Source organism: Oryctolagus cuniculus, chromosome 11 (genome assembly GCF_051225735.1).
Source record: "Oryctolagus cuniculus isolate XC-2025 breed Fujian yellow rabbit chromosome 11, ASM5122573v1, whole genome shotgun sequence".
NCBI lineage: Eukaryota > Metazoa > Chordata > Mammalia > Lagomorpha > Leporidae > Oryctolagus > Oryctolagus cuniculus.
This window is the reverse complement of record NC_142877.1, coordinates 28,924,031-28,949,274: the sequence shown is the minus strand read 5'-3', so window position 1 is coordinate 28,949,274 and position 25,244 is coordinate 28,924,031. Positions and strand designations below refer to the sequence as shown.

The 25,244-nt window shown below is 46.2% G+C and overlaps 1 protein-coding gene across 1 annotated transcript in view; it reads right to left on the bottom strand.

Annotated features, from left to right (window-relative positions):
• Positions 1 to 1,704: 1,704 nt before the first annotated feature.
• The window catches only part of ATRN (attractin), a 161,263-nt gene continuing 137,723 nt past the window's right edge, over positions 1,705 to 25,244 (bottom strand). The window contains exons 26-29 of the mRNA XM_002710922.6: positions 19,205 to 19,283; positions 14,905 to 15,012; positions 8,165 to 8,279; positions 1,705 to 6,017 (exon numbers count right to left, since the gene is read on the bottom strand). Coding sequence (XP_002710968.1) covers positions 5,893 to 6,017; positions 8,165 to 8,279; positions 14,905 to 15,012; positions 19,205 to 19,283 — 427 coding nt within the window. The 3' untranslated portion in view covers positions 1,705 to 5,892. The remainder of the gene's footprint in view (positions 6,018 to 8,164; positions 8,280 to 14,904; positions 15,013 to 19,204; positions 19,284 to 25,244) is intronic.

The window sequence follows — 25,244 nt, the reverse complement described above, 5'->3', positions numbered from 1 at the left end:
TCTACCACCTCCCTGCCCGAGAGCAGGTTTTTTTTAAGGCCACACCAGTGGTTTCTCTGGCACCGTAGTCCCTGCAGGATCACATGCCACCTGTCATCGGCTGCTTCTCTCCTCCAGGCAGGTGCAGGTCAGTGCAGCCATGCTTTCCTGACACGGTTCTCGAGGCTGCTTTGTCTCTTGGCTTACTTACCCACCTGCTCTATTCCGCAACTTGATGGCTTTGAGGTGCTCCAGCTCAAGTGGGAAGACCACCCCCTCCATCTGCTTATTGCCACAGAAACCGTCTCTGTGTTGGCCTCAATCAGCCTGGGTCTTTGATGTTCACACAGCGCCTCTCGCTGTTTGCAGCTGGCTTTTCAGACATGGATGGGCCCTGTATTTTAGGTCTCTCCATCCCCTTCCTCTTTTGCTTGTAGACTGGCTGTTTCTAGAACTCAACTCTGTTTTGTGATGCTTTGCCCAGGGCAGCCAGTAACAATCAGCCCATGCCGCCTTGTTTTTCTTCCACCTCTCCCTCAGGCTTTCAGCTTAGTAGATAAGTAGTGTATTTTCCAAGTGAGCAAACCAAATAGCCTTCCTGGCTTTGCCTCTGTCTGGCATGGGTCTCCCCACCACCTGTCACCTTACCAATAAGCCAGTGTCCTGTGTTTCAGGTTTTGGTTACGGGTGCGTTGCTAGGTCCTGATCTGTGCACCAGCAGGGTAGAAGAGCCAGTTGTGACAGAGCTGCAGATCTCAGAAAGTCTGCCATTCAGTGAGGGGCAGACCAGCACCACTCTCGCCCCGGTGGCCGGTCTCTTCTTGGGACTCAGGCGGTCTCCATCTTTAGTGCACGGCCTTCAAGGAGAGTCCCAGTGTGAGCATGTCAGGTGCCAAGTTTGGGACTGGCGAACGTCACTTCTTCCCAGCATTTCATCAGCTCGGTGTGGCCCCAATCTAACCTGGAAGGGGGCTGGGAAGTGCTGTTTGCCCGTGGGCCCAGCAGTCGCAGTGGACAAGTGTGGGGAACACACAGCACTATGTGCCACCGTCCATGAAACCATAGGTCTGTACCCTCTCACAAACTGATGGTGGCTCCCACATCCCTCCCCCCGAGTTTTCAAGTCTTTCCCCCAGCCCAACCCCAGGTGTGGTGGGCAGGACTCCTGCCCATTCCCTTGGGGCCTGACTGACCTGTGTGTGTCCCCTCCACTTGTACCGACCTCATCCTGGAACTTCCAGCACTGGGGATCTGCACTCTATACCAGGGCACTGGAATCTACTCTGATCCTGTTCCGAGGGCAGGAGGCCCACAGGCAAGGCTCTGTGAATGGAGATAACCTCGTCAAAAACTCTGTGCCCGAGAGGACCAGAGCGTCACTATGTCCGAGGCTGTGCAGTTTGGAAACGTGGCGAAGCATTCAAGGGAGAAACGGAAGGGTGAAGGGGCCCCTGGGGGACAGGTGAGCAGTGCAGGATGATGCCTAGCAGGTAAACTGGCAGCACCCACAGGCCATCACGGGGCCTCGGGCAGTCTGCTCCCTGCCAGTGCTGACTTTACCAGGGAGGGCGAGGTGCTCCACCCTCATGGTTTTACACCCTCTCATTCCTCTGAGGTGATCTGAAAACTGGTAAACATTTACTTTTCTTTTCTTTTCTTGATGTTCAAATGACCAAAATGCAAATATAAGTACATCAAAATTAAACACTCAGAACAAAACCCACATTTTTACCAGATCTACTTTTATTTCAGAAGGAAGTTTGTATTATAGGATTTACTTTTGCTTATATACAAGTTCTTCACATTTGTGTTTAAAATGCACAGACCTCCCTATTTCTCTTGTTCCTGCTTAAATTAGCTGTTATTTTACAATACAAAAAATACCAAAAATTGCAGTCCTAAATGTATGTATAACACCCACAACCCCCAGCAATGAAATAGTTTACAATACTTACTCCATATTTACATGAGTGCAATAGATGCTAAATTATACATATTAACAAACTAAGCGGAATCCAAACAAACAAAAAACAGGAAAAAAACAACTGTAAATAACTAAAAAACAGAACATTTCCAGAGCCAGAATTAGTTCAACAAAACAGGCTTCACTAGTGTTTAGAATGTTTGTGCACAAATTCAGTTACTGAAAGTCAATTCCATTATTGCCTTTAGGAGGGAAGGCACCAGCTCCCCTCTCCCCTCCACAGCATCTCCCTGCAGGCAGGACAGGGTGGTGGAGTTTGACTCATCACCGGGCAAGGTCTCTGGGCGGGCCTGGCTACCTGGAAACCGTCGCAGTGATTCTTATGGTTGGAGCCGCGTTTGGTCAACGAGGTATGCACGCCCCAAGGACAAGGGGCTTCTGCTTCCCTGGTTGTCCTCAGGGTGGGCAATTCTCATGGGGAAAGATCTCCTATGGGTGACAGGAGGGCGAGGACTCGGATTCTGTTAGCGCTGCTTTCTCATCTCAGGCACTGCCCTGGTACTCACTGAGGTGTTGGTAACTATTTGTTGAATGAATGAATGAAGCAGAAGGATCAAAGATGTTCACGACACAATGTCATCACACAAGGAAATAAATCACCCTCATTCCCAGCGCAGCCCATGAAACAGAAGGAGCACGATGTGCACTGGAAGCTCTAATGTCTCCTCACTTGCCCCGACGTCCCAGTGCCTCTCCGATCTTGCTCGTCGGGCCTCGCTCATGGCCAGTCCAGGAGACCCTGTGCTGACAGTCGTCTGTCCAGGGCTGCCTCTCCTCCTGGCTGGCTCCAGGCAGTGTGGGTGCCCTCTCTCCACATCTCCTCTCACTTGCTCAGGTGATCCCCACAGGGAAGCACAAGCTTGTCCCCACCCTGTAGGGAGGGCAGGAGGTGGACAGGAGTCCAAGGGATGTGACATCCTCCAGGAGAAACGGGGGCTGTTTAGCCACAACCTCGTCTCTCCACTGCTGCCTCAGTTTCAGTATAGTAAACTGTGGTTCTCAGGAACAGTCATTATAAGTTCAGACAAAATCTCAAAAACAAAACAAAACAAAAAAAAAAACCCCAAAACCCGTAGCTGAGAAAACTCCTCTTTGGAAAGTGTGATTTCCATGAGTTACAGTCTTCAAACAGAAAGACCGAGAACATTTCTCCAGGCGAGACTAGTCTTCCCAACACCCAGAGCACCATGAGGCTGCCGCAAGGATCCCCACTGGATTTTCTGAGCCACAACAGTGCCCGAGCCCCGCCGTCCTGCTGGCATCTCCTCATGCCCACACGCTGCTCCAACAGGCTCCCCGCCGGGCGCTTCGCCTGCCTTCTGATGGGAGAGTCCTATTTCAGGAGTTAGCCGACAGGTACCAGATGCATCCCTTGGCTTTGTTGTTCACAGCTCAGGGCCTGACGAGCGGACTTCTCAGAACTTAGATATCTAGTATATGGCACCAAACCGCTGCAGCTGATGCCCAGGCATTGTTAGGCTTTTATGTTTAATAAAAATACATTAAGATATTTTTCTGCTTTATGTACAGTCCAAACGTCTGCATATCTTGGACACTACTGTAGTTATGTACAAGTGCAAGGTGGATGTTTCCGTGACTATCTAATGTACACGCTCTCCTGGGACACTCAGCGACCAGATGACGGCGCCCTTGGGAACTGGCTCTAAGCCGAGTTTCTCTCATGCCTGCCACTCCATTTCCATGCCCTGGGCTCAGAGGAAGGTGTTTGCTATTGGGTGCAAAGGGGAAGCACGAAGCTGTTCCTCCACTGTTGGAGGAGATTTAATTTCACTACCCTGTCCTTCCTTTTTAAATTTTTTTAAAAATAAACACTATCATTTAAGGGGAAAAAGACTCAGGAGCCTGGGTGTCATGGTGCTTGTTATTTCAAGGCATGTGACCAACATGGGGAAGAGACTTCTTTGGCCAGGGGAAAACTGGCCTTTGAGCAAACAGGAGAAATCTTCCTTGTAGGAGGGCAATCCCCAGTGGCCTCCCTCTTTTTGTCACCAAGAGGCTGTGTGGTAATGACGAGGGTGAAGGACCAGTACACATGCTTTCTGCGGGAGCTGTGTTCTGGGGTAGGCATGTGGGGAGCTCACAACAGGAGGCGGTCTTTTTCTAGAAACGTCTGCTCTTTAATAATGATGTGAAAAAGAAGCTATGTGAGAGGGGAGTCCCAAAGTAGAGGTGCTTTGTGCATCAGTGTTTTGTGGTTCAACTTCCTCGCCACTTTCTTCCAGGCAGTTCTTCCTAGGAGTAGGGGCAGTCTGGGGGAGGTGATAATCCTCCCTCTCTAGGCACCACATTTTAAGGTGAAATGCCAATTTTTGCTCCTTTGAGTATTACTTTCTCCAGATTCTCAAACGTGAGCATTTCTGTCCAGAGGGTCATCCAGATAAAGTAATGCCAGAGAAACCTAGGTTTTGGAGCAGGAGAGAGACCTTGGGAGGCTGCTGCTTAATGCCAGAATACAAAGCACCATGAATGGGGAAAACCCAACATCCAGGCAGTGCCCTGGGGGAAGAACACCTACTTTCCTTAAATTGCTCATTATCCATTTGTGGAGTTTTCCCTCCTAGTCCATGTCTTCCATGTGCTTTTCATCCTTTGCATCCTCTGTCCTCCTCACAACCACCACCTGGGTCTGGGAAGGAGGATGGGTGGGCGAGCCCCTCCTTGGTCCTGCTCCAGGTGTTGACTCTACCCCTTGCCTAAAGAATGGCCCATGAGTTCAGAGCAGGCCACGGGAACAGAGTGGCTCTTTGATCAGGCATCCCAAGTGCTCAGTCTCTTTCCCGCTCAGAGCAGACACGTGTCACCTGTGAGTCCTCTCTTCCGTGGTGCCCAGTTTCAGGCCCACAGGGACATGGTGGGGGCGGGTGGTGTGTGGAGACCGCATCATCTTGACTGTCCTTTTTGACAATATAAACAGGAGCTTTTACAGTTAGCTTATTTCTGCTTTCTTCTCAGTTCCTGCTGCTGCTGCTAGGTCAAATGTTCCTTGGGGTGAGAAAATTCTTTCCTGGCTGCAAATCAGATTTTAGAAAAACAGCAGATTGCCAATGGTAGCTATTTAAATTTTACAAGAATGTAGGAATGCAATTATGTAAAAACTTAGGCTTACTAACTTTCCAATTGCTAGATCTATTTAAAGTCTAGGCACTTAGTGTGTGTGTGTGTGTGTGTGTGTGTGTCTGTGTTACGAGAGAGAGAGAAAGGGAGCAAGACTCTCAAATGGATTAAGACTAAATTAATCAAGTTGCTACAGAAAACTACACACTACATCTGTTTACATTCTAAGTAACACTGCTGACCTTGACATTTAAAATAGCCCCCTTCTATCCTAGTTTGTTATGATTCCAAAGAGATGGACCATTATTAATTCTCAACTAGAAAAAAGCCACTCTCTGGAAGAGAGATGCCTGTCTAAATTGTGCAAGGATAACTGGCACATCTTTTTTAAAAAGATAGCAGGCTTCAGATGAAAACAAGTTAATTCACCTGACCAGTCCTTAAAAGACCATGTGCAAGAATGACTGATGATGAAAGTCCACGTGTAAACTCTCCATCTTTTGTTTTTGCACAACTGAGACAGTCCCGAGAACGGTTTTCCACAGTGAACCTGAGTGTCATTCCTAGCTCTCTCACCGGCTCTACACTGGCCTCCTTGAGCAACAACTCGGACCATCCCTGGGTCTAGGAACTAAATCAATTATTTCCTATGCAAAAGTAAAAGGTTAGATGCTGGAACATGGATGGGAGGAACCGTCAAAGAAAGCTTGTGATCATGCAGATGAGTCAGATGCTTCAAGGGTTTCCAGTCTTCTGGCCCGCACCACACAGCGTCTCCCTGCCTGCGCCCTTCCCTGCAGACAGCTGTGGTGTGTCGCGCACACGCGTGCCCAGGACAGTCTCTGGCCCTAGCATCAAATGCAGGTTCCAGGCTGTGCAGGGGGCTGCTGCTTCCGGTTTCTCACTGCTCCTGACTTTTCTTTGTACACTATTGGCATCTGTTGAGAAATGTCCACCAGGGCGCTGGCTACGGCGAGACCTTGGGAGAACCCAAGAGGGAACACATGTTAAAGAGGAGATTGCTTTTGTTTTTAAAAATAACTAAATTTCCTTTTGATTCCCATGTTGCCCCACCCACCCACCCCAAAAAAGGTATATAGGAAAAAAGTCTTAGTTCCACCATGTCCCTCCCACCATCTTCCCTCTTCCACCTCGTCAACCCTTTTAGTACTTTTTATCTGTTCTTTCAGAGTTCACGTGAACACAGACAGACCCTCCTGCCCTCCTCATTCTTTTCAGCAGAACAGGCAGGCCGGGTGCTCTGCCAGGGAGCACACACACGGGGCTGCAGACAGGCTCTGGGCACTCAGTCTCCTGCCTGCCTCCAGGAGGGTGCCTAGCAAAAGCACGGGCTTTCCAGTGACACTCAGCATCATCCCACATCCCGCAGTCAGCCTGAGTCGCTTTTACAAACAAACAATTCAGGGCAGGCCAGACTTGGGAACGGCAAGGTTCTTTATCTTCCCAGACCATTTGTGAAATGGGGATACTGACAGCTCAGGGCCAATGAGTCCATGAGTGACTCGACAACAGTCGAGTCACCTAAACAGGTCCTAGGACCTTCTACATCCTTCACCCCCACCCTCACCTCTGCAGTCCCATTCTCCTTTTTACATTGGTAAGCAATTAACCTGGCCTCCACGTGGGAAGGCGCGGTTCTGGGGGAGCTGGATTCCTAACCCGTGTGAGAAATCGCCAGCCCAGGCTCAGGGCCTGCCGAGACTGCCCCCTGGACCTGTGCTGGAGAGCTTATTCCTCCACCCTGCTGGGCCTATACCTAGCGCGGGGTGGGGGGGATTTGATTTAGTGCCTGGCATGCTGTGTGAATCCATGTCATGGTGTTAGGGCAAAAGCAGAGCCAGGTACCCTGGAGATCCAGAAAACAGCATCATATAAAATAGGGGAGGGGGAGTGGCAAGGACAGCCCCAGTGTCGGTGTGGGGCAGGAAAGGCCGCAGCACTGCAAACCTGTCAGCTCTGCATGCTAGCCAGTGCCTTGCCCTAGGCATTGGCCAATGTCTGCTGAGCCAGGCAGACACTGCCTACCCTGCATGGGCAAGACTGATGTAGGGTCTTGAGTGTCAGGAATCCCGAAGTGCAATGAAGGAAATAAAACCAGCCTCTCCATGCCTGAGAGGCTCCCTGGTGAGGAAGCACAGGTCCCATCCTGGAAGCTGAGCTGGAGGTCTTCTGAATTCAAGGTGGACTGAGGGGAAGTGGGGCTCAGAGCCCGGACAAGGCTCCTAGGCTTGTGCTTTCCTTAGACTCAAGGTTAATCACCTCAACTGAATCGTGTCCAACACACTCACGTTCTCGGAGGCCTCCCTACAAAGCATCTCATGGTTCATCAGGATATTTCCAAAACCACATTCCAGATTTCCCACATGTTCAAGCTAAGAGGATTTTACATGAATTATGATTCATGTATCTGGTGGAACAGTGTAAATGACATTGGAGAAAATATAGTAAGCTACAAAAATGTTTATCATAATTATGTGAAAAAATAAAATGAGATGCATCCAGTCATCACTTCCACAAAACTGCTGGCAGGGGGTAGAAAGGAGAAAACAGGACACTGGTAGACTCTAGGGTAGGACTGAGTGGGTCCTTAAAAATGTCCTGTATGTTATGACAACGGTTGCTTGTGCTTTATATCTAAAACAGGGATAAAAGCCAAAGAAATGCTGGAAATGGGCTGGAAATTCCCATTTGCGAGTGACCAGCGCTGAGAAGACAGCTGGGCAGTGGAGCAGATATCAGGGAGAAGGGGGAGAAGGGTGACACGTGAGGGCAGAATGAGGACGAGGCAGCAGGAAGGAGCAGGGCAGCCAAGGAGGACTAGAAACATCGATGGCAAAAAAAAAAGCTGTGGTCAGAGGCCATGGGGAGGCTGAGGGAGCCAGGCCCAGTGAGAAGGGGACATCCCCTGCCCCAGAAGGGAACAATGACCTCAAGGAAACTGTTTTGTGGACACAAATGACAAGAGTGAGTCACCTCGCGCTGCCCATGCCCTGAGGCAGCCACTGTTCAGTACGGCCTCTGCCCTCAGTTCTCCGTGAAGTGGGATACCCAACACTTAGCTCCCGCACAGTCCCCCGCGTGCCTGCTACAGATCCATCTACTCACCCGACTGCCCAGGAGGTGGGATCCCACCCAGGCCACGAGGGAGCCTCACAAACACAGACAGGACCGCGGCTTTGTTGCCGAAACAGGGCTCTAGTGCAATGGGCTTGGGGACGGTCTGGGGAAGAAAACAAAAAAATTAAAAACAAAGAATTAGCTGGCATGGTGCTTCTTAAGGGTTAACCCAATGCACAGAGACACAGTCACTAGCACTTCTTACAGAGACCATCAGTTTGAGGCAGAGAAACAGATCCATCACAGTCTTGGAGACCGTAACAGTGGCCTGTGACGGTGAGTGGTGCCCGAGCGCACGGCTGTGGCCTGCCGGCTTCCTCCATGCAGGTTTCCAGGTCTCCCTGCCCAGGGCACTGCCTGAGTGCAGGGAAGCGTCCTCAGCGAGTTGGTGTTGTTGGGGTTTTTCTCTGCACTTTTACTCAGTTTAAAATCCCCACTTAGAACTGCATACAGTCACAGGAAGGGCAGCGAGTGTGTGGCAGATGTGGCAGATGTGGCAGATGGAGACGTCTGTTCATAATTCAAACTTATTGTATCTGCCCCTGAGACACGAGGTAGGCTCACTGGCTGTGAGAACTGTAAAACCTCGCGGCCAACCACACAGATCCCTCATCTATTCTTTGGAAACATTTGGCTCTGGTAAATACATGCATGTCTTCATTTTCTGTTGCAGCCTTTGGATGTGATTTGAAAAGATGCCCCAAGTTAGTTCCCTCCTTCTCTCCCTTCTTTCTTTTTAAATATTTATTTATTTATTTGAAGGGCAGAATTACAGAGAGAGGGATCTTCCATCTGCTGGTTCACCTTCCAAATAGCCACAGCGGCCTGGGCTGGACAGGGCTGAAGCCAGGAGCTTCATTGGGGTCTCCCACATCGGTGCAGGGGCCCAAGTACTCAAGCCATCCTCTGCTGCCTTCCCAGGTGCATCATCAGCGAGCTGGATCAGAAGTAGAGCAGCTGGAACGTGAACTGGTGTCCATATCGGATAGCAACATCGTAGGAAGTGGCTTAACTTGCAATGCCACAATGCTGGTCCCGATATTAATTTCTATTGCTGTGTAACAAATCACTAAACTTAGTTGATTAAAGCAATGCCCATTTATTAGATCACTGTTTTGTAGGTCAGAAGTCCAGGAAAGCTCTATAGGGGTCTCTGCTTAAAGATACAGGCCTATTCATGTCTTCAATCAGTTCTAGAAAGTCATTAGCTATTATCTCACAGGGGCCTCACAAGGCTGAAGTTGAGTTGTTGGCTGGGGGTGGGGGGCTCTCAACTGGAGCTTCTGGGGAAGAATCTGCTTCAGACTTATTCAGGGTATTGGCAGAATCCAATGCTCATGGCTGTTGGTCACAGGTCTCTACCTCCTTGCCAGCTGTCAGTCAGGGGCCATTCCTCGTCTCTTAGAGGCCACCTACATTCCTTCTCACGTGGCCCCAGCTGTCTTCAAACCAGTGATGATGCACCAGGTCTTTCTCATGCTTTAGATCTCTCCAGTTTCCTCTTCTGTTGCCACCCAGAGGAACTCTGCAGCGTAAGGTCAATTCCCTTGGGACTCTCATTACAGCTCAGTACTACTGTAAGCAGTACCTACTTGATGGGTCAGCAATCTTGGGGATGACCTTTAGAATTCAGTCTACCATATCCACAAATATATGGTCAATTCCTCTATTTGATTGAAGACAATCACTTCCAGTACGCACAGGGGAAGTGACTACATGGGTGAAGCGGCAGATGTGGGGAAATCAGTTATGAGGCAATGGCAAAAATCCAGATGTGGACGGCAGTGGCTGGGAAATGTTACTGAAGACAGAGTCAGGAAGATTCACTGACAGACTGGCCATCCAGTGAAAGAGCAAGGACAAGAGCAAGTCAAGGACCACCCCAGGATTTTCATCTGAGCAACTAGAATGATGGTGGTGATCCTTGTTCTGAGTGGGGGATGATAGGCCAGAGGTGCAGGTATGGGAAATAAACATTCAGAGCTCAGTTTGGACAAATTAGGTTTAAGATGCTTGTTTCAACATCCAGGTGGGGACAGAGATGAGCCTTGGATGTATGAGTCAGGGTCCGATGGGAGAGGATCATGGTGTTGAAATCCATGATGGAGGGGGCTGGCGCTGTGGCTCACTTGGTTAATCCTCTGCCTGCAGCGCTGGCATCCCATATGGGCGCAGGGTTCTAGTCCCAGTTGCTCCTCTTCCAGTCCAGCTCTCTGCTGTGGCCCGGGGAGGGCAGTGGAGGACGGCCCAAGTGCTTGGGCTCCTGCACCCACATGGGAGACCAGGAAGAGACACCTGGCTCCCGGCTTTGGACTGGTGCAGCGCCAGCTGTAGTGGCCATTTTGGGGGTGAACCAACGGAAGGAAGACCTTTCTCTCTGTCTCTCACTGTCTATAACTCTACCTGTAAAAAGCAAAAAAAAAAAAAAAAGAAAAAAAAAAAAAAAAGAAAGAAAGAAATCCACGATGGAGATCACCAGAGAGTGGCTGTAAGACACAAGAAGAGGCTGAAGGCTGAGCCTCGGGCGCACCACTGTGAAAAGAAGTTGTGGAGATGCAGAGGATAAAGCAAAGACCACCAAGCAAGGACACTCAGAAGGCAAGTGCATGTGTGCTGGAAGGAAAGTAAGAAGGTATTTTATTTTTTAAATATTTATTTGTTTGAAAGAGTTAAGAGAGAGGGGGAGGGACAGAGAAAGAGACCTTCCATCCACTGGTTCATTCCCCAAATGGCCACAACAGCTAGGGCTGAGCTAGGCTGAAGCTAAGAGCCTGGAATTCAATCTGGGTCTTCCACATGAGTGGCAGGGGCCAAACTTGAACCATCCTCTACTGCTTTCCAGAACACATTAGAAGGGAGCTGGGACTTGAAATGGTGCCCATATGGGATGCTGGTGTTGAAGGAAGCAGCTTAATCCACTGCACCACAACACCGACCCCGAGAAGGTACTTTCAGGAATAACTGTGTGACACTGCTGACACACACAATGTTATTCAATACTTTATCAAGACAATGTTTAGATTTATGTACATATTTACAGTTTTATATATTCACTATTCCTCCTTCCATCTTAGTCCATCCTCCTAGGGTAATTGTCCTTATTTCTAGCACATTCTTTAGACATTTCTTTTGTATAGTTCTATTGGTAGAAAATTCTCAGGCTTTTTTCTAAGTTGTAGATAGCTTTATCCTTATTCTTGGAGTCTGCTCGCTGGGCACACTATTACAGGCTGGCAGCTCTCCTCTTTCAGTACTTTGAAGACATTCTTCTATTCTCTTTTGGCTTCTGATGTTACCAATGAGAAGTCAGCTATTTGTCATTCCTTTGTAAGTGATCTTTTCTTTTCACAATTGAAAAAAATCATAAAATACATGTAAAATTTATCATCTTAACCACTTTTAAGTGAATGGTTCAGTGGCACCAAGTCCTTTCACGTTGCTGTATAGGCATCATTACCATCCATCTCTAGAACTATTTCATCTTACAAAACTGAAACACCAACTCCCTCCTCTCCCCTCCCCAGCCCATGACAAGCAGCATCCTTTTGTATGTCTTTGTCAGACTACTATATATATATAACTATTCTAGGCATCTAATAAGTGGACTCATAATTTCTCTAAAGAAGAATCACAAATGGGTTATTTTTCTTAGCATAAAATCCTCAAGGTTGATCCATGTGTGGCATATGTCAAGAATTTTCCTCCTGAGGCTGGTGTTGTGGTGTAGTAGGTTAAGCTGCCATAAGCAATAATGATGAAAGCTGGTTCAAGTCCCGGCTGCTCCTCTCCCCATCCAGCTCCCTGCTGACGTGCTGGGGAAAGCAGTGGAAGATGGCCCAGGCACCTGGGTTCCTGCCATCCACAGGGGAGACTCAGATGAAGCTTCTGGCTCTGGCCCAGCATTATGGCCATTTGGGGAGTGAACCAGGGAATAGAAGATCTCTTTGTCTCTCTCCTTCTCTCTGTAACTGCCTTTCAAATAAATAAAGCTTTTTTAAAAATAATTTTCTTCCTTTTTAAGACTAATGTTTCATTTTATGTGTATACCACATTTGTGTATACATTTATTCATCGATAGACACTTGGATTACTTCCAGGTTTTGGTTACTGTGGATAATGCTGCCATGCACGTTAGCATACAAACATCTCTTTGAGACTCTGTTTTCAATTCTTTTGGGAACACTCAGAACCAGAGCTGCTAGATCATACAGTAATTCTGTTTTTAATTTTTAAGCAACAACAACATTGTTTTCCACAGTGGCTGCATCATTTTAAAGATTTATTTGTTTGAAAAGGGGGAGGGGGGAGGGAGGGTGGGAGAGATTCATCTGCTGATTCACTCCCCAGATGGCTGCAACAGTTGGGGCTGTCCAGGCCAAAGCCAGGAGCCTGAAACTCCATTTGAGTCTCCTGCATGGGTGCCAGGGACCCAAGCACTTGAGCCATCTTCTGCAGCCTTCCCAGATACATTAGCAAGGACCCAGCTGGAAAGAGGAACAGTTAGGACTCGAACTGGCACCCTAGTATGTGATGCAGTCTCTCTGTGCCACAGTGCTGGCCCCTGCTGCATCATTTTACTTTTCCATCAACTGTGTAAAAGGCTTCCAATTTGTCACACTGAAGGTGATCTTTTTTTTCCCCCCTCTGGCTCATTTTAAGATATTTTATTTGCCTTTGGAATTTTGCAGTTTAACTATGATTAATCCAACTGTAGTTGTCTTGTCTTCTTGCCTTCCATCTTCCTTTCTTTCTTTAATCCTCTGTGTATGAATTGCTTTTAAAATCTGCATACTCACGTCTCCTATCAGTTCTGAAAACTTCTTGGCTACTTTCTCTTTCAAAATTGCTTCCCCTCATTTGTTCAGGCACTCTGAAAATACATATATTGGGTCTCTAATTCCATCCTCTGTCATATTTTCCGTTTTCTTGTCTCTCTGTATTGCATTCTGTGTAGTTTTTTAAGATTCACGTTCCAGTTCATAAATTCACTCCTCATTTGTCTCATCTGTGTTTGACGTACTGGGTAGTATGTAAAATGATGTATTTATTTATTTTAAAAATGTCATTTGCTATGTCTTTTATTCCCTGATGTTCTTCTGGTTCCTTTCAACATCTGTGTGATCACTCTGGACTCTCATAGCTTCTTCAGCTTTATGATTCTTTTATTTATTTATTTATTTTTAGTTTTTTTTGACAGGTAGAGTTAGAGTTAGAGTTAGAGTTAGAGTTAGAGTTAGAGAGAGAGAGAGAGAAAGGTCTTCCTTCTGTTGGTTCACCCCCAAAATGGCCGCTACGGCCAGCGCTGCACCAGTCCGAAGCCAGGAGCCAGATGTCTCTTCCTGGTCTCCCATGTGGGTGCAGGGCCCAAGCACTAAGGGCCATCCTCCACTGCCCTCCCTGGGCCACAGCAGAGAGCTGGACTGGAAGAGGAGCAACCGGGACAGAATCTGGTGCCCCAACCGGGACTAGAACGTGGAGTGCCGGCACAGCAGGCGGAGGATTAGCCTAGTGAGCCGCGGTGCTGGTCTATTTTTTTTTTTTAAGATTTATTTTCTGAAACAATTACAGAGAGAGAGAGAGAGAGCGAGAGAGCGCGCGCGCCCGAGAGAGACAGACAGAAATTTTCCATCTGCTGGTTCACTCCCCAGATGGCTGCAACTTCCAGGGTTGGGCCAGGCTGAAGCCAGGAGCCAAGAGCTTCATCTGGGTCTCCCACATGGGTGGCAGGGGCCAAGCACCTGGGCCATCTTTTGCTGCTTTTCTCAGGCCATTAGCAGGGAGCCAGAAGAAAAGCAAAGCAGCCAGAACAGGAACTGGCACCCATATGGGATGCTGCTATTGCAGGTAGTGGCTTTATCTGCTGTACCACAATGCCAGCGCCAGTTCTTTTATTTCTTTAAGCATCTCATGCACAGTTGTATTCTTGAGGTGTCAACACTAACACCCGAAGTCCTGCATCAAACCATCGCATATTGTTTCTGCTGCTCTTGCTCAGGGTGGTTTGCCTTTTCCTGATCTTGGGGAGCTCTAATTGCTGGATCCTGATCTGTGGGAATCGTACGGGGCTGAACTGGGGTATTTTCCTACAGGGAGGACTGACATCTATTTCAGCTACAGGTTGTGGTATGTGGCCAATCTGGGACCACTTTGGATAACTCATGGTTTGTTCCTTTTGTGGGGAAGGGGAATAGAGCCTGGGGCTCTGACTTACTTTATGAACCCAGTAATGCTTTCAGAAGTATATTTTGATCAGGGCATACATACATTGTTTCCTGAGTATATGAAATATTTCATCATTTTGCCAAAGAGAAAACCTTATCATTTTCTTCATTGTTTGGGCAGTGGTGTCAGAAATACCTATTTTCCACAGAATACACACTCCTACCTTTATACTCCCCCCAGTAAGATGCTATTTAAAAAAAAAAAAACAAATTAACAATGGTTACACTTATTTACAAATACAATTTTTAAAGTAGTCATATTATACCACAGAATAATTAAAAGAATATCAGACAAATCATTTATATTTTAAAATCCCCTGAATATAAAGCTGCTCAATGACATGGATCAAAGACTGGAAAGCAAAAGCAAATCAACACCCGGCAGCTTCCGTGTTTTAGCGTACTGTTGAAAGGAAGGGAGGGGAGAAACAGGAGGTAACAGAGGAAGGCTCTTGCATGCTCTGGTTTCTCAGACTCAGAAGCCTGGGACACGAGTCACACTCTCACCTTTATACTGCCCCCAATAAGATCAGGAGGCTCCTCATCTGTTTCCAAGGCGACGTTTACGGAGGCAAAGGGACGACTGGCCATCTGCTGCATCTCTCGGAGGAGTTGCTGGTGAGCAACACAGTGAGCAATAATACAATCAGGACTGAGGGGGACTGTGTCAGTCAACGCTTCAAAGAAAACCAAGTCCAAAATGACACTTGTGTGATGGTCAGAACACAGAAGGAACTTTAAATTTTGTTGGAAATGAGAGGAACTGAGAGAGATCCTCACTTCCAAAGGCAGTGCTAACTAGAAACCCAAATAAACTGCAAGGCAGCACCGGGACAGCAAGGGCTCTAGATTTAGGAAGGCTTGAAAGTGAATCCTGCTCCAGCCATGCGACCTTCTCAAAGGCGTTTGAAGTCTCTGGGCTTCAGCTGCTTCCTCTCTGAGATGGGTTCTGATGCCATCAGATTGTCACAGGGGTCACAAGAGATGATACGGCCCCATGGTGAATGAGTATTCAGAGACCTTTTGGGCTGGCTGCTGAAGCTCCAAGGCTATGTAACAGGGAATAAATGGTCTTTCCTCAAACTACCTCTTTGGAATACTGTAGGAGACAGGGTTTGGGCAGGAATAAATCGACGCTGTTCTAGAATGGCACTTTTATGAAACATTTTCTTAAAATACCAGTTAACAGTCCTTCATTTCACAAAGCTGTTGGTTCATTTACTCAACAAATCCATGCAGCAACCCTAGATGGGGTTCTGTGCTACTGTAAGTGCTGGGGTTACACGAAGACGGTTCCCACCCTTCTCTAGTTGCTTTATGGACAGGGCAGGAGACAATATGTATAAAACACTTAAAGAGGCCTAAACAGTGTCATTTGTGCTGTTACTGTTATCAGTAACATCAAACAGTTTCTTCTGTAATTCTGAGGGGGAATATATCACGATTGACATTTCAGAAATGATGAAATACATTCTCAATGGTCAGGTCTGCAGTTACAGGTAAGTCCCAAATTATAAAGCCAAAAGGCTTACATTATTGGCCGATCAACTGCACAACAGGCATATTTTTTAGCAAATCTTTATTCTACAGGGGGTTCACCTCCTTATATTCTATGTAAATTGCAAATTATTTTCTAATTAGTTGTTTGTGTCCTGTGTCACTCATTCATTAATTCTGATACACTTAATTTTTATGCAGGCAAATCTCGATTATATCTCAATAGTCTTAAATAGTAATTTTCTTCTTCCCAATAGTAACAAAATTAATTTCTCTTTCTTTTTGTGCACGGTCAAGAACTTCTTGAACAAAGTCAAGTGAAGTCAAGCAACTGGGTACTACATGATGACTGAGAAACCAGCTGTGAAGGGCGAAGACCCTTAGTAGCTTCAGGAGGTTGCAGAAGTTACTTGGCCTCCCTAAGCCTCAGCTCCCTCATCTGGAAAACACAGCCGGTTTAGCAGGGTTGGTATCAGGATTAAATTAATTAGTCAATGTAAAACCATTCAGAAAGGTGCCTGGAACTCAGATATGTTCAAACGCTAGCTACTATAATAATTCTGCTGGTGTGCTCTCATCATGAGTGATGCTGACCATCTCCATTGTTCACAGTGCTAAAAAAGTATTTTTGAGTTCAATAAAAGTTTTGTTTTTAAATTAGAAATAGCTATTGAATTTTAATATGTGAATAGTGGGTATTAGGCCTCTACCAAGAAGTTAGGTGCCATATTTAATGCAATGATAGGATGTACTCTAATAGGCTTTCTGATTTATCTTCTTATATTGGCAATCTGAGGGCTGCTCATACATGATTATTTTCTGATGCCAGGTCACAGTATCAGGATTTTTTTTTAAAAATTTTTATTGATTTAAAAGGCAGAGTTAGGGAGAGGGAGAAAGAGAGAGAGAGAAAGAGAGAGAGGAATCTTCCATCTGTTGGTTCACTCCCTAGATGGCCTCAACAGCCAAGGCTGGGCCAGGGTACAGCGAGGAGCCAGGAGCTTCTTCTGGATCTCCTACATGGGTGCAGAGGCCCAAGCACTTGGGCCATCTTCTGCTGTTCTCCCAGGCCATTAGCAGGGGGCCAGATCAGAAGTGGAGCAGCGGGGACATGAACTGGTGCCCATATGGGATGCCAGTGTCTCAGGTGGTGGTTTAACTTGCTATGCCACAGCGCCAGCCCCAGTATCAGGACTCCTATGCATAAAGTAGATTAGGAATCTTTTAAGCTTTTCACCTTTTCCTTTGCTCTGAAAAAGTTTACAGGTTTTTTTTTTTTTTTTTTTTTTTTTTTTTGACAGGCAGAGTGGACAGTGAGAGAGAGAGACAGAGAGAAAGGTCTTCCTTTGCCGTTGGTTCACCCTCCAATGGCCGCCGCTGCAGCCGGCGCACCGCGCTGATCCGATGGCAGGAGCCAGGAGCCAGGTGCTTTTTCCTGGTCTCCCATGGGGTGCAGGGCCCAAGCACCTGGGCCATCCTCCACTGCACTCCCTGGCCATAGCAGAGAGCTGGCCTGGAAGAGGGGCAACCGGGACAGAATCCGGCGCCCCGACCGGGACTAGAACCCGGTGTGCCGGCGCCGCAAGGTGGAGGATTAGCCTATTGAGCCACGGCGCCGGCTAGTTTACAGGTTTTGAAATAGACAATTCTCAAAAACATTCTGGGGCCAGTGCTGTGGCATAGCGGGTTAAGCCACCACCTACAGTGCCGGCATCTCATATGGGCACCGGTTCGAGTCCCAGCTCCTCCACTTCCAATCCAGCTCTCTGCTATGGCCTGGGAAAGCAGTGGAAGATGGTCCAAGTCCTTGGGCCCCTGCACCCATGTGGGAGACCTGGAAGAAGCTCCTGGCTCCTGGCTTCAGATTGGCGCAGCTCCAGCTGTTGTGGCCAATTGGGAGTGAACCAGCGGATGGAAGACCTCTCTATATACCTTTCTTTCTCTCTCTGTGTAACTCTTTCAAACAAATAAATTTTTTAAAAAAGCAAGTTACTAAAAAAAAATCCCACGAGATGAATGCTGTCATTAGCCCCATAAGCTCATCTCAGTACTCAAACTCCTGGGTCTCAAGCTTTTCCTAAAGAGAGTAACACTGAAGAGTTCTCAGTTCCTTTCCTGGTTACAGGTTTATTGTGGCTTTCTACTTCTTTCTTACTTCATTTTGATAACTATATGTATCTCTCTCAACGTCTTATAATTCGTTGGGATTATAAAATGTATCGGTAACCAAGCTCTTTAAAAAATCCTCTGAGGCTGGCATTGTGAGTGAAAGACCTCTCTCTGTCTCTAACTCTTTCAAATAAAATAAATCTTTAAAAAACCCTCTAAGTATGCTATCCTTTGAATTTTAAAAATAATTACAAAGAGAATACAACATTTTCTTTCTGATAACATCCTCCTTACAAACATCAGAAAAGTGGCTGTTGTGGTCCACGGGAACAGGCTGGTAGCCTGGAGCCTTGCTTAGCCTCACAGACACAAATGTTCTACAAATAGTGCTGACAGCTTGTGAGCTGCAATTTTACTCTCATCCTCTTCTAAATTTCACCCCATTCTCTCCTAAATTTCATGTATAAATTTTTATGTAGAAAAAGGATTGAGTAGTTACAGAAAATCAAGGAAAGCATCCAAGGCTAGATCCTAAATGTCTGAAACTTCCATTAGCAACAATGCAGCAAACACGATGGCCAAAAGAAAGGCAGTCAGGATGGGAGTGAATGCTGCAATACTGTTTTTGCTAGAATTTTAAAACCAAGCTTATTTATTTGAATTTCTCAATTGTAAATATTTGCTTGACTTACTGCTTTTGGAAACGAGCTCTGTAAACAATTCAATACTTGTTAAAAAATAAAACAAAGATAAAAACTTACACACAATTACATTTCCTTGAGTCGTGAAAATGTTTGAGGTGCTTAAATGGCTAACTTCATTCTCATTCTTATGAAAAGCTCTGGTGAAGGCCATGCCAAATGAAATGGTGACCATGGCCACAACAGTAAGCCCTCAGATTTCCTAGCTGAGTCAAGGGCACTAGGATCTGGTAGGAAGGGGATAAAACTGTCATCATGAAGTCAACACTACAGTTTTCTTTTAGAAAGGTCAAACGTTGTGGTGCACAATTAATTCCACTTCAGAGAACACAAATCGAAGTCTACTGACCACATGTCTGTAGATCCGGACACTGCAGAAGGAGAGCGTTCTTACTGCGGCAATGTCTTTCACTCAGTAAGTAGTTAATACTGACTTGCTTGAGTGACAAAGAGGGGAAATGCTCTTACAGGGATCTCAGGCTATAGTCACTGGGGCTTACCTCTCTACGCCTGGAGGCCCAACAGCTCTGTTTGATCTTCCAAACCACAGCAGCCACCAGAAGCAAAGAGAGGAAACAGCTGTGAGGAAGCAAAGTATTGAGTTAGCATCCCAGGCCTCAGAATCGGCACCACCTTCATCCGCACCTCAGGACAGGCAGCAAAGCAATCCTGATATCCCAGCTCCTTTCTGATGTTTCCTCACAACAATGTCCCGGTTCACAGGAAGCAAAGTGTGACAAGCCTTCAGTGAGCTGAGCTGCCTGTGTTACCCTGTGGACAGCACCAATCCAGCAGGCACTCAGAGAAGCCCTGATCTCCTACTGGCCCTTCACCAGAATAGTCCATGTGGCTTATTCTAAGTAAGAAAAATAATTCTACGAAAATTACAACCACTAACAAGCATATCAGTTAATCAAATTAGCTAACATATACTGGCCAATTCCAAAAGAATGAGAAAATTTACTTATTAAAATATCAATCAGTTTTTCATAGGGAAGAGGTAAACAAAGGAAACAGAAGACACTTATGTGTATGGCTAATATATATTTAATGGTATTTTTTTTTTTTTGACAGGCAGAGTGGACAGTGAGAGAGAGAGACAGAGAGAAAGGTCTTCCTTTGCCATCGGTTCACCCTCCAATGGCTGCCGCGGCCGGCGCGCTGCGGCCGGCGCACCGCGCTGATCCGATGGCAGGAGCCAGGAGCCAGATGCTTTTCCTGGTCTCCCATGGGGTGCAGGGCCCAAGCACTTGGGCCATCCTCCACTGCACTCCCTGGCCACAGCAGAGGGCTGGCCTGGAAGAGGGGCAACCGGGACAGAATCCAGCGCCCCGACTGGGACTAGAACCTGGTGTGCTGGCGCCGCAAGGCGGAGGATTAGCCTAGTGAGCTGCAGCGCCGGCCTTAATGGTACTTTTGTAAACTACATTTTTCAAAACAAAACATATTTAAGATGCAAATATAAGCCAACAATTTTCTTGAAAAGATTAGGAGCTGCAAATGATTTCAATGTTCATTTATCTGTAAAACAGGCACTGAGTGGTTTTTAAAGTCCACATAGCAGACTCATAGAATGACAAATGCTCTAAACAGCACTCTGACCTCAGAATCAGTCCTTAAGTCATTTTGGTCTGGCTGAAAAGCCCATGAGAGCATTTAAAGAATAGAAAGCCTACACACTGTGGCACCAAAAAAAATTCCTACATGAAGAATCTCTGTGAGTGAGACCCCAGGAGAAAGGGGCCATCAAAGAAGGATGTACTTCTCTCTGAATAGAGGAGAGAACTTCCACTTTGCTGATGGCCTTGTCTAAATACTGATGGAGACTGTGGACTCAAAGGCTTCCATAGCCTTGGCAGCTCATATCAAGAGCCTTGGGTTATCACTGACATCATACATAAGAATGTCAACTGTTAAATTAACAGCAGGAGTCACTGTGTACTTACTCCCCATGCAGGGCCTCTGTCCTTAATGAGTTCTACTATGAGAACTGTAAAACTTGTTTTCTAACAGTTTTTTTTTTTTTAATTTTGTGTGTATGTGTGGGTGCAAATTGTTGAAATCTTTACTTAGTATAGAGTTAGCCTTTTGTATATAAAGTTAATTAAAAACAAATCTTAATGGAGAATAGGATGGGAGAGGGAATAGGAGGTAGGATGGGAGTGGGGGTGGGAGGGTGGGTAAGGGGGGAAGAACCACTATATTCCTAAAGTTGTACTTAGGAAATCTGTAGTCATTAAATAAAAGGTTTCTTTGGAAAAAAAAATAAAAATAATTTTCAACAAACACATACAAGCTACTGTGGGTGCAAAGAGAAAGGTTAAAAGGAAGAACAAGTTGAACAACCCTCTTAGGTAAGTGCTATAAATAATTTAAGACCCAGCATTTATATTCATTAACTTGTAAAAGGGGCTGCTACAGAGTATTTTTCAGAGAGTGGCATGCAGACAAAAGGTTCTCTGCTCTGTGCCATCAGGCACCAGCCTGTGAGCTCTGCCTTCACAGGATGAAGTCAACCTCCTGAATGGCACCTCAAGGCATCCAGGTGCTGACACTAAGACAGCCCTCATAGCCGGCTGGAAAAGGCATTATTAAGATGGTGGGATGACTGAATTCCCTTTCAAAAAGTGAAGGCTCCAGGCTCCTGCAGAAGCCTTCAAGAAGCACAAGGGTATAGATCCTTGAAAGGCCCAAGGATCATCATCACTCAGTGGAAAACTTTCAATTCCTACCCTGTCTGGGCCTCTCTGCTGTCCCTTCATGACAGTCTACACGGTTTTTTAATTGCTACTTCATTGGGCCAGGACCTGCTCCAGGATCATCTAACTCATCAATGAACAGAACAAAGAGCACTGTTCTCATAGAGTTCACATGGCAGCAGATGGAGACAAACAGTAAGCAATGTAAGAATCACAGGATGGAAGCTGTCAGGAGATGGGATGTGCTACAGCAATAAAAATGCAAGGAGCAGGAGGGGCGTTGGTGAAGCTGCAGCTTGGGACACTGGCATTCTATACCGGAGTGCTGGCTCGAGTTGCAGCTGCTCCACTTCTGAGCCATGTCCCTGCTGATGCACCTGAAAAGGCAAAAGATGATGGCCCAAGTACTTGGGTCCCCGCCACCCATGTGGGAGGCTTGAATGGAGTTTAGGACTCCTGGCTTTAGCTTGGCCCAGCCCTGGCAATTGCAGGCATTTAGGGAGTGAACCAGTGGATAAAAGACCTCTCTCTCTCTCTCTGTTGTTCTGCCTTTCCAGTAGAAGATAAACAAACACTAAAAAATAAAAACAAAAAAACAAAGTTGAGATGGAACATGGGCCCGTAAGTGCCTGCAGCTCATGAGAGCAGGATGGTCAGAGCGGGTGCACCTTCCTTCCTGAGAAGCAACATTTGAGCATGGATTTGGAGGGATGTGTGGTGTGGCTCATGAACTTCTACAGAAACACACTCCGGGCCAGCACTGTGGTGCAGCAAGTTAACACCCTGGCCTGAAGCGCTGGCATCCCATATGGGCACTGGTTCAAGACCCGGTTACTCCACTTCCAATCCAGCTCTCTGTTATGGCCTGGGAAAGCAGGAGAAGATGGCCCAAGTCCTTGGGCTCCCCTGCACCCACCTGGGAGACCTGGAAGAAGCTCCTGGCTCTGGATTGGCGCAGCTCTGGCTGTTGCAGCCAATTGGGGAGTGAACCATTGGATGGAAGACCTCTCTCTCTCTCTGCCTCTCCTCTCTCTGTGAAACTCTTTCAAATAAATAAATAAACCTTAAAAAACAACAAAAAAAAAAGAAATACACTCAACAAAAGGGTCAGTGCAAAGCATGAGGCAAGGATGTGCCTGGGATGGCTCAAGGAACCTCAGGAGCCAGCTTGGATGTGGTGGACTGAATTAGGCAGAAAGGTAGGGCTGGGGTGGAGGGCAGACCATGTGGGACCCTGCAGGCATTATAAAGGCACTGGGACAAAGAGCCAGTGCAGGTTTTTTAGCAGAGAAGTGTCATGGTTTAATTTATGCTGAGAAGATCATTTGGTGGCAATAGCAGATCCAAGTGGACCAGTAGTCTAGGTTAGAGATGATGGTGACTCTACCCAGGATGGTAGTAGCAGGGTGTGAAAAGTACTTTGGAATTTGGATGTAATTTTTAGAAAGATTTATTTTATTTTATTTATTTGAAAGGCAGAGAGGGAGAGACAGAGAGAGAAAGTGATCTTCCATCCACTGATTTACTCCTTAAATGGCCACAATGGCTGGGGCTGAGTCAAGCTGAAGCCAGGAGCCAGGAACTCTGTTTGGGTTTCCTATGTGGATGGCAGGGGCCCAAGTGCTTGAGCCATCTTTCACTGACTTTATAGGCACCTTCGCAGGGAGCTGGATAGTTAAATAAAGCAGATGGGACTGGAACCAGCACTCAGATACAGGATTTCAGTGTCATAAGTGGCTGCTTAACCTGCTGGGCCACATGCTGGCCCAGAATCTGGATATGATTTGAAGGTATAGGCAAGAGGAATTCCTGATGGAGTGGATACAGGGTATGGAAGGAGAGCAGTTGGGAGTTTTTGGCTTGAGGGCCTTGCCATCAACCCAGAAGGGGAAAGTTCTTGTGTAGATCAGAATTCCATAGTTTCTCCTAATTCACATTTCCTGCAAGTTTTTGAAGACCCCCTATCTATGGTATTTCAATTCATAAATCTGGATGGGGTCACCTAAGGAGTGAAAAGAGAGGAGATTATTTGGGGTTGGAGGAGGGGGTGGGCTCCCCAACACTGAGATGTTGGGTAAAAAGGAAGAACCAGTAAAAGAGTCTGAGGATAACTTTCTCAGTGTTGGTTTCCAATAATAATCCTGCTTTTTGCTATTTTTATTCTAATAAACACTGGGAGAATAGAGAAATAGAGAATAGAGAAACAAGTAGGCTCATTCCTGCTACAGGAGTATAAACTCATGCAACTTTGTTCTGAGTGGCTCTTTGGCTATGTCTTTGCATTCTGATATGGCAATCATAGGATAAAAAACTATCCCAGGAAGATATTCACTGAAAAATGCACAGATACATGAGATAAAATATCGGGAACAATCTAAGAGCTGGTCAAAAAGGAATGGTTAAACAAAATATGGTACATATTAAAGTTTTACAATGAATATAAATGACTTTTGGTAATTTATTGTATAAGAATTCTTGTTTTCATGTTGATTTTCTACTTTAAAAAGTCTTAGTGAAGAGTTAATATTTTTGCTTTAAAATACTTACTAGTTTAGCATTTTTATTATGCCTTCTTATGTTTCTCCTATAAATCTTTTTCCTTTGCACACAAGAGGAGCTTCTAGATTACTGGTAATAATACTATGTCTCTTGTTCTGGGTAGTGATTACATGAATGTATTCAACTTGTGACAGTTCATGGAGGGAGGTACTTGGCATTTGTGAAAGTTTCTGTAACTTTAAATTATACTTCAATAATTTTTTAAAGAGAGAAAATAGATTCCATATAATTGTAATGGTATTATCATCAATATTAATAGCACAATGACTTCTAAATTCTTTTTTTTTAGTGATTTATTTATTTATTTGAAAGTCAGAGTTACACAGAGAGAGGAGAGGCAGAGAGAGAGAGAGAGAGAGAGGTCTTCCATCCGATGGTTCACTCCCCAATTGGCCACAACGGCCAGAACTGCGCTGATTTGAAGCCAGGAGCCAGGAGCTTCTTGTGGGTCTCCCACGTGGGTGCAGGAGCCTAAGGACCTACTGCTTACCAGGCCATAGCAGAGAGTTGGATTGGAAGTGGAGCGGCCGGGTCTCGAACCGGCACCTAAATGGAATGCCAGCACTTCAGGCCAGGGCGTTAACCCACTTTGCTACAGCGCTGGCCCCATGAATTCTAAATTCTAATAGAAAATTTGTGAGGGTCAAATCTCTGGCTTCTCATGCATCTTCTTTCGGAAACCTCCTGGAGACTGTGCCAGTGAAAACCAAGGAGATACAGCAAGAGGAAGATACAGAGTCTGGGAACCAAAGGCTTCAATAAGGGGAAGGGCAAAAAAGAAATCCCCTTGATGACACATAAAAGGCCTCAAGGAGAGCTAGTGCACTGGGGACAGGAGGTAAGAGGGTTCTGGGACAGAAATCTCCAAAACAAGCTGAAACCATGCTGAGAGTGGTGTTTCAATTCTGTCACAGTACGGGAATAAATCACTGACAGATACACAGAAAATCAAACAGCCAGCACTCTGCTGGATAGGGTTAAGCTGCTGCCTGCAGCACCGGCATCCCATATGGGCACCAATTCAAGATCTGGCTGCTCTACTTCTGATCCAGCTCCCTGCTGGGGAAGCAGTGGAGGATGGACCAAGTAGTTGGGCCCCCACACCCATGTGGGAGACCCAGATGAAGCTCCTGGCTCCTGGCTTCAGATTGGCTCAGCTCCAGCTGTTGTGGTCATTTGGGGAGTAAATCAGTGGATGGAAGATCATTCTGCCTCTGTCTCTCTCTCTAACTCTGCCTTTCAAATAAATAAATAAATAAATAACTCTCAAAAATAAATCAAA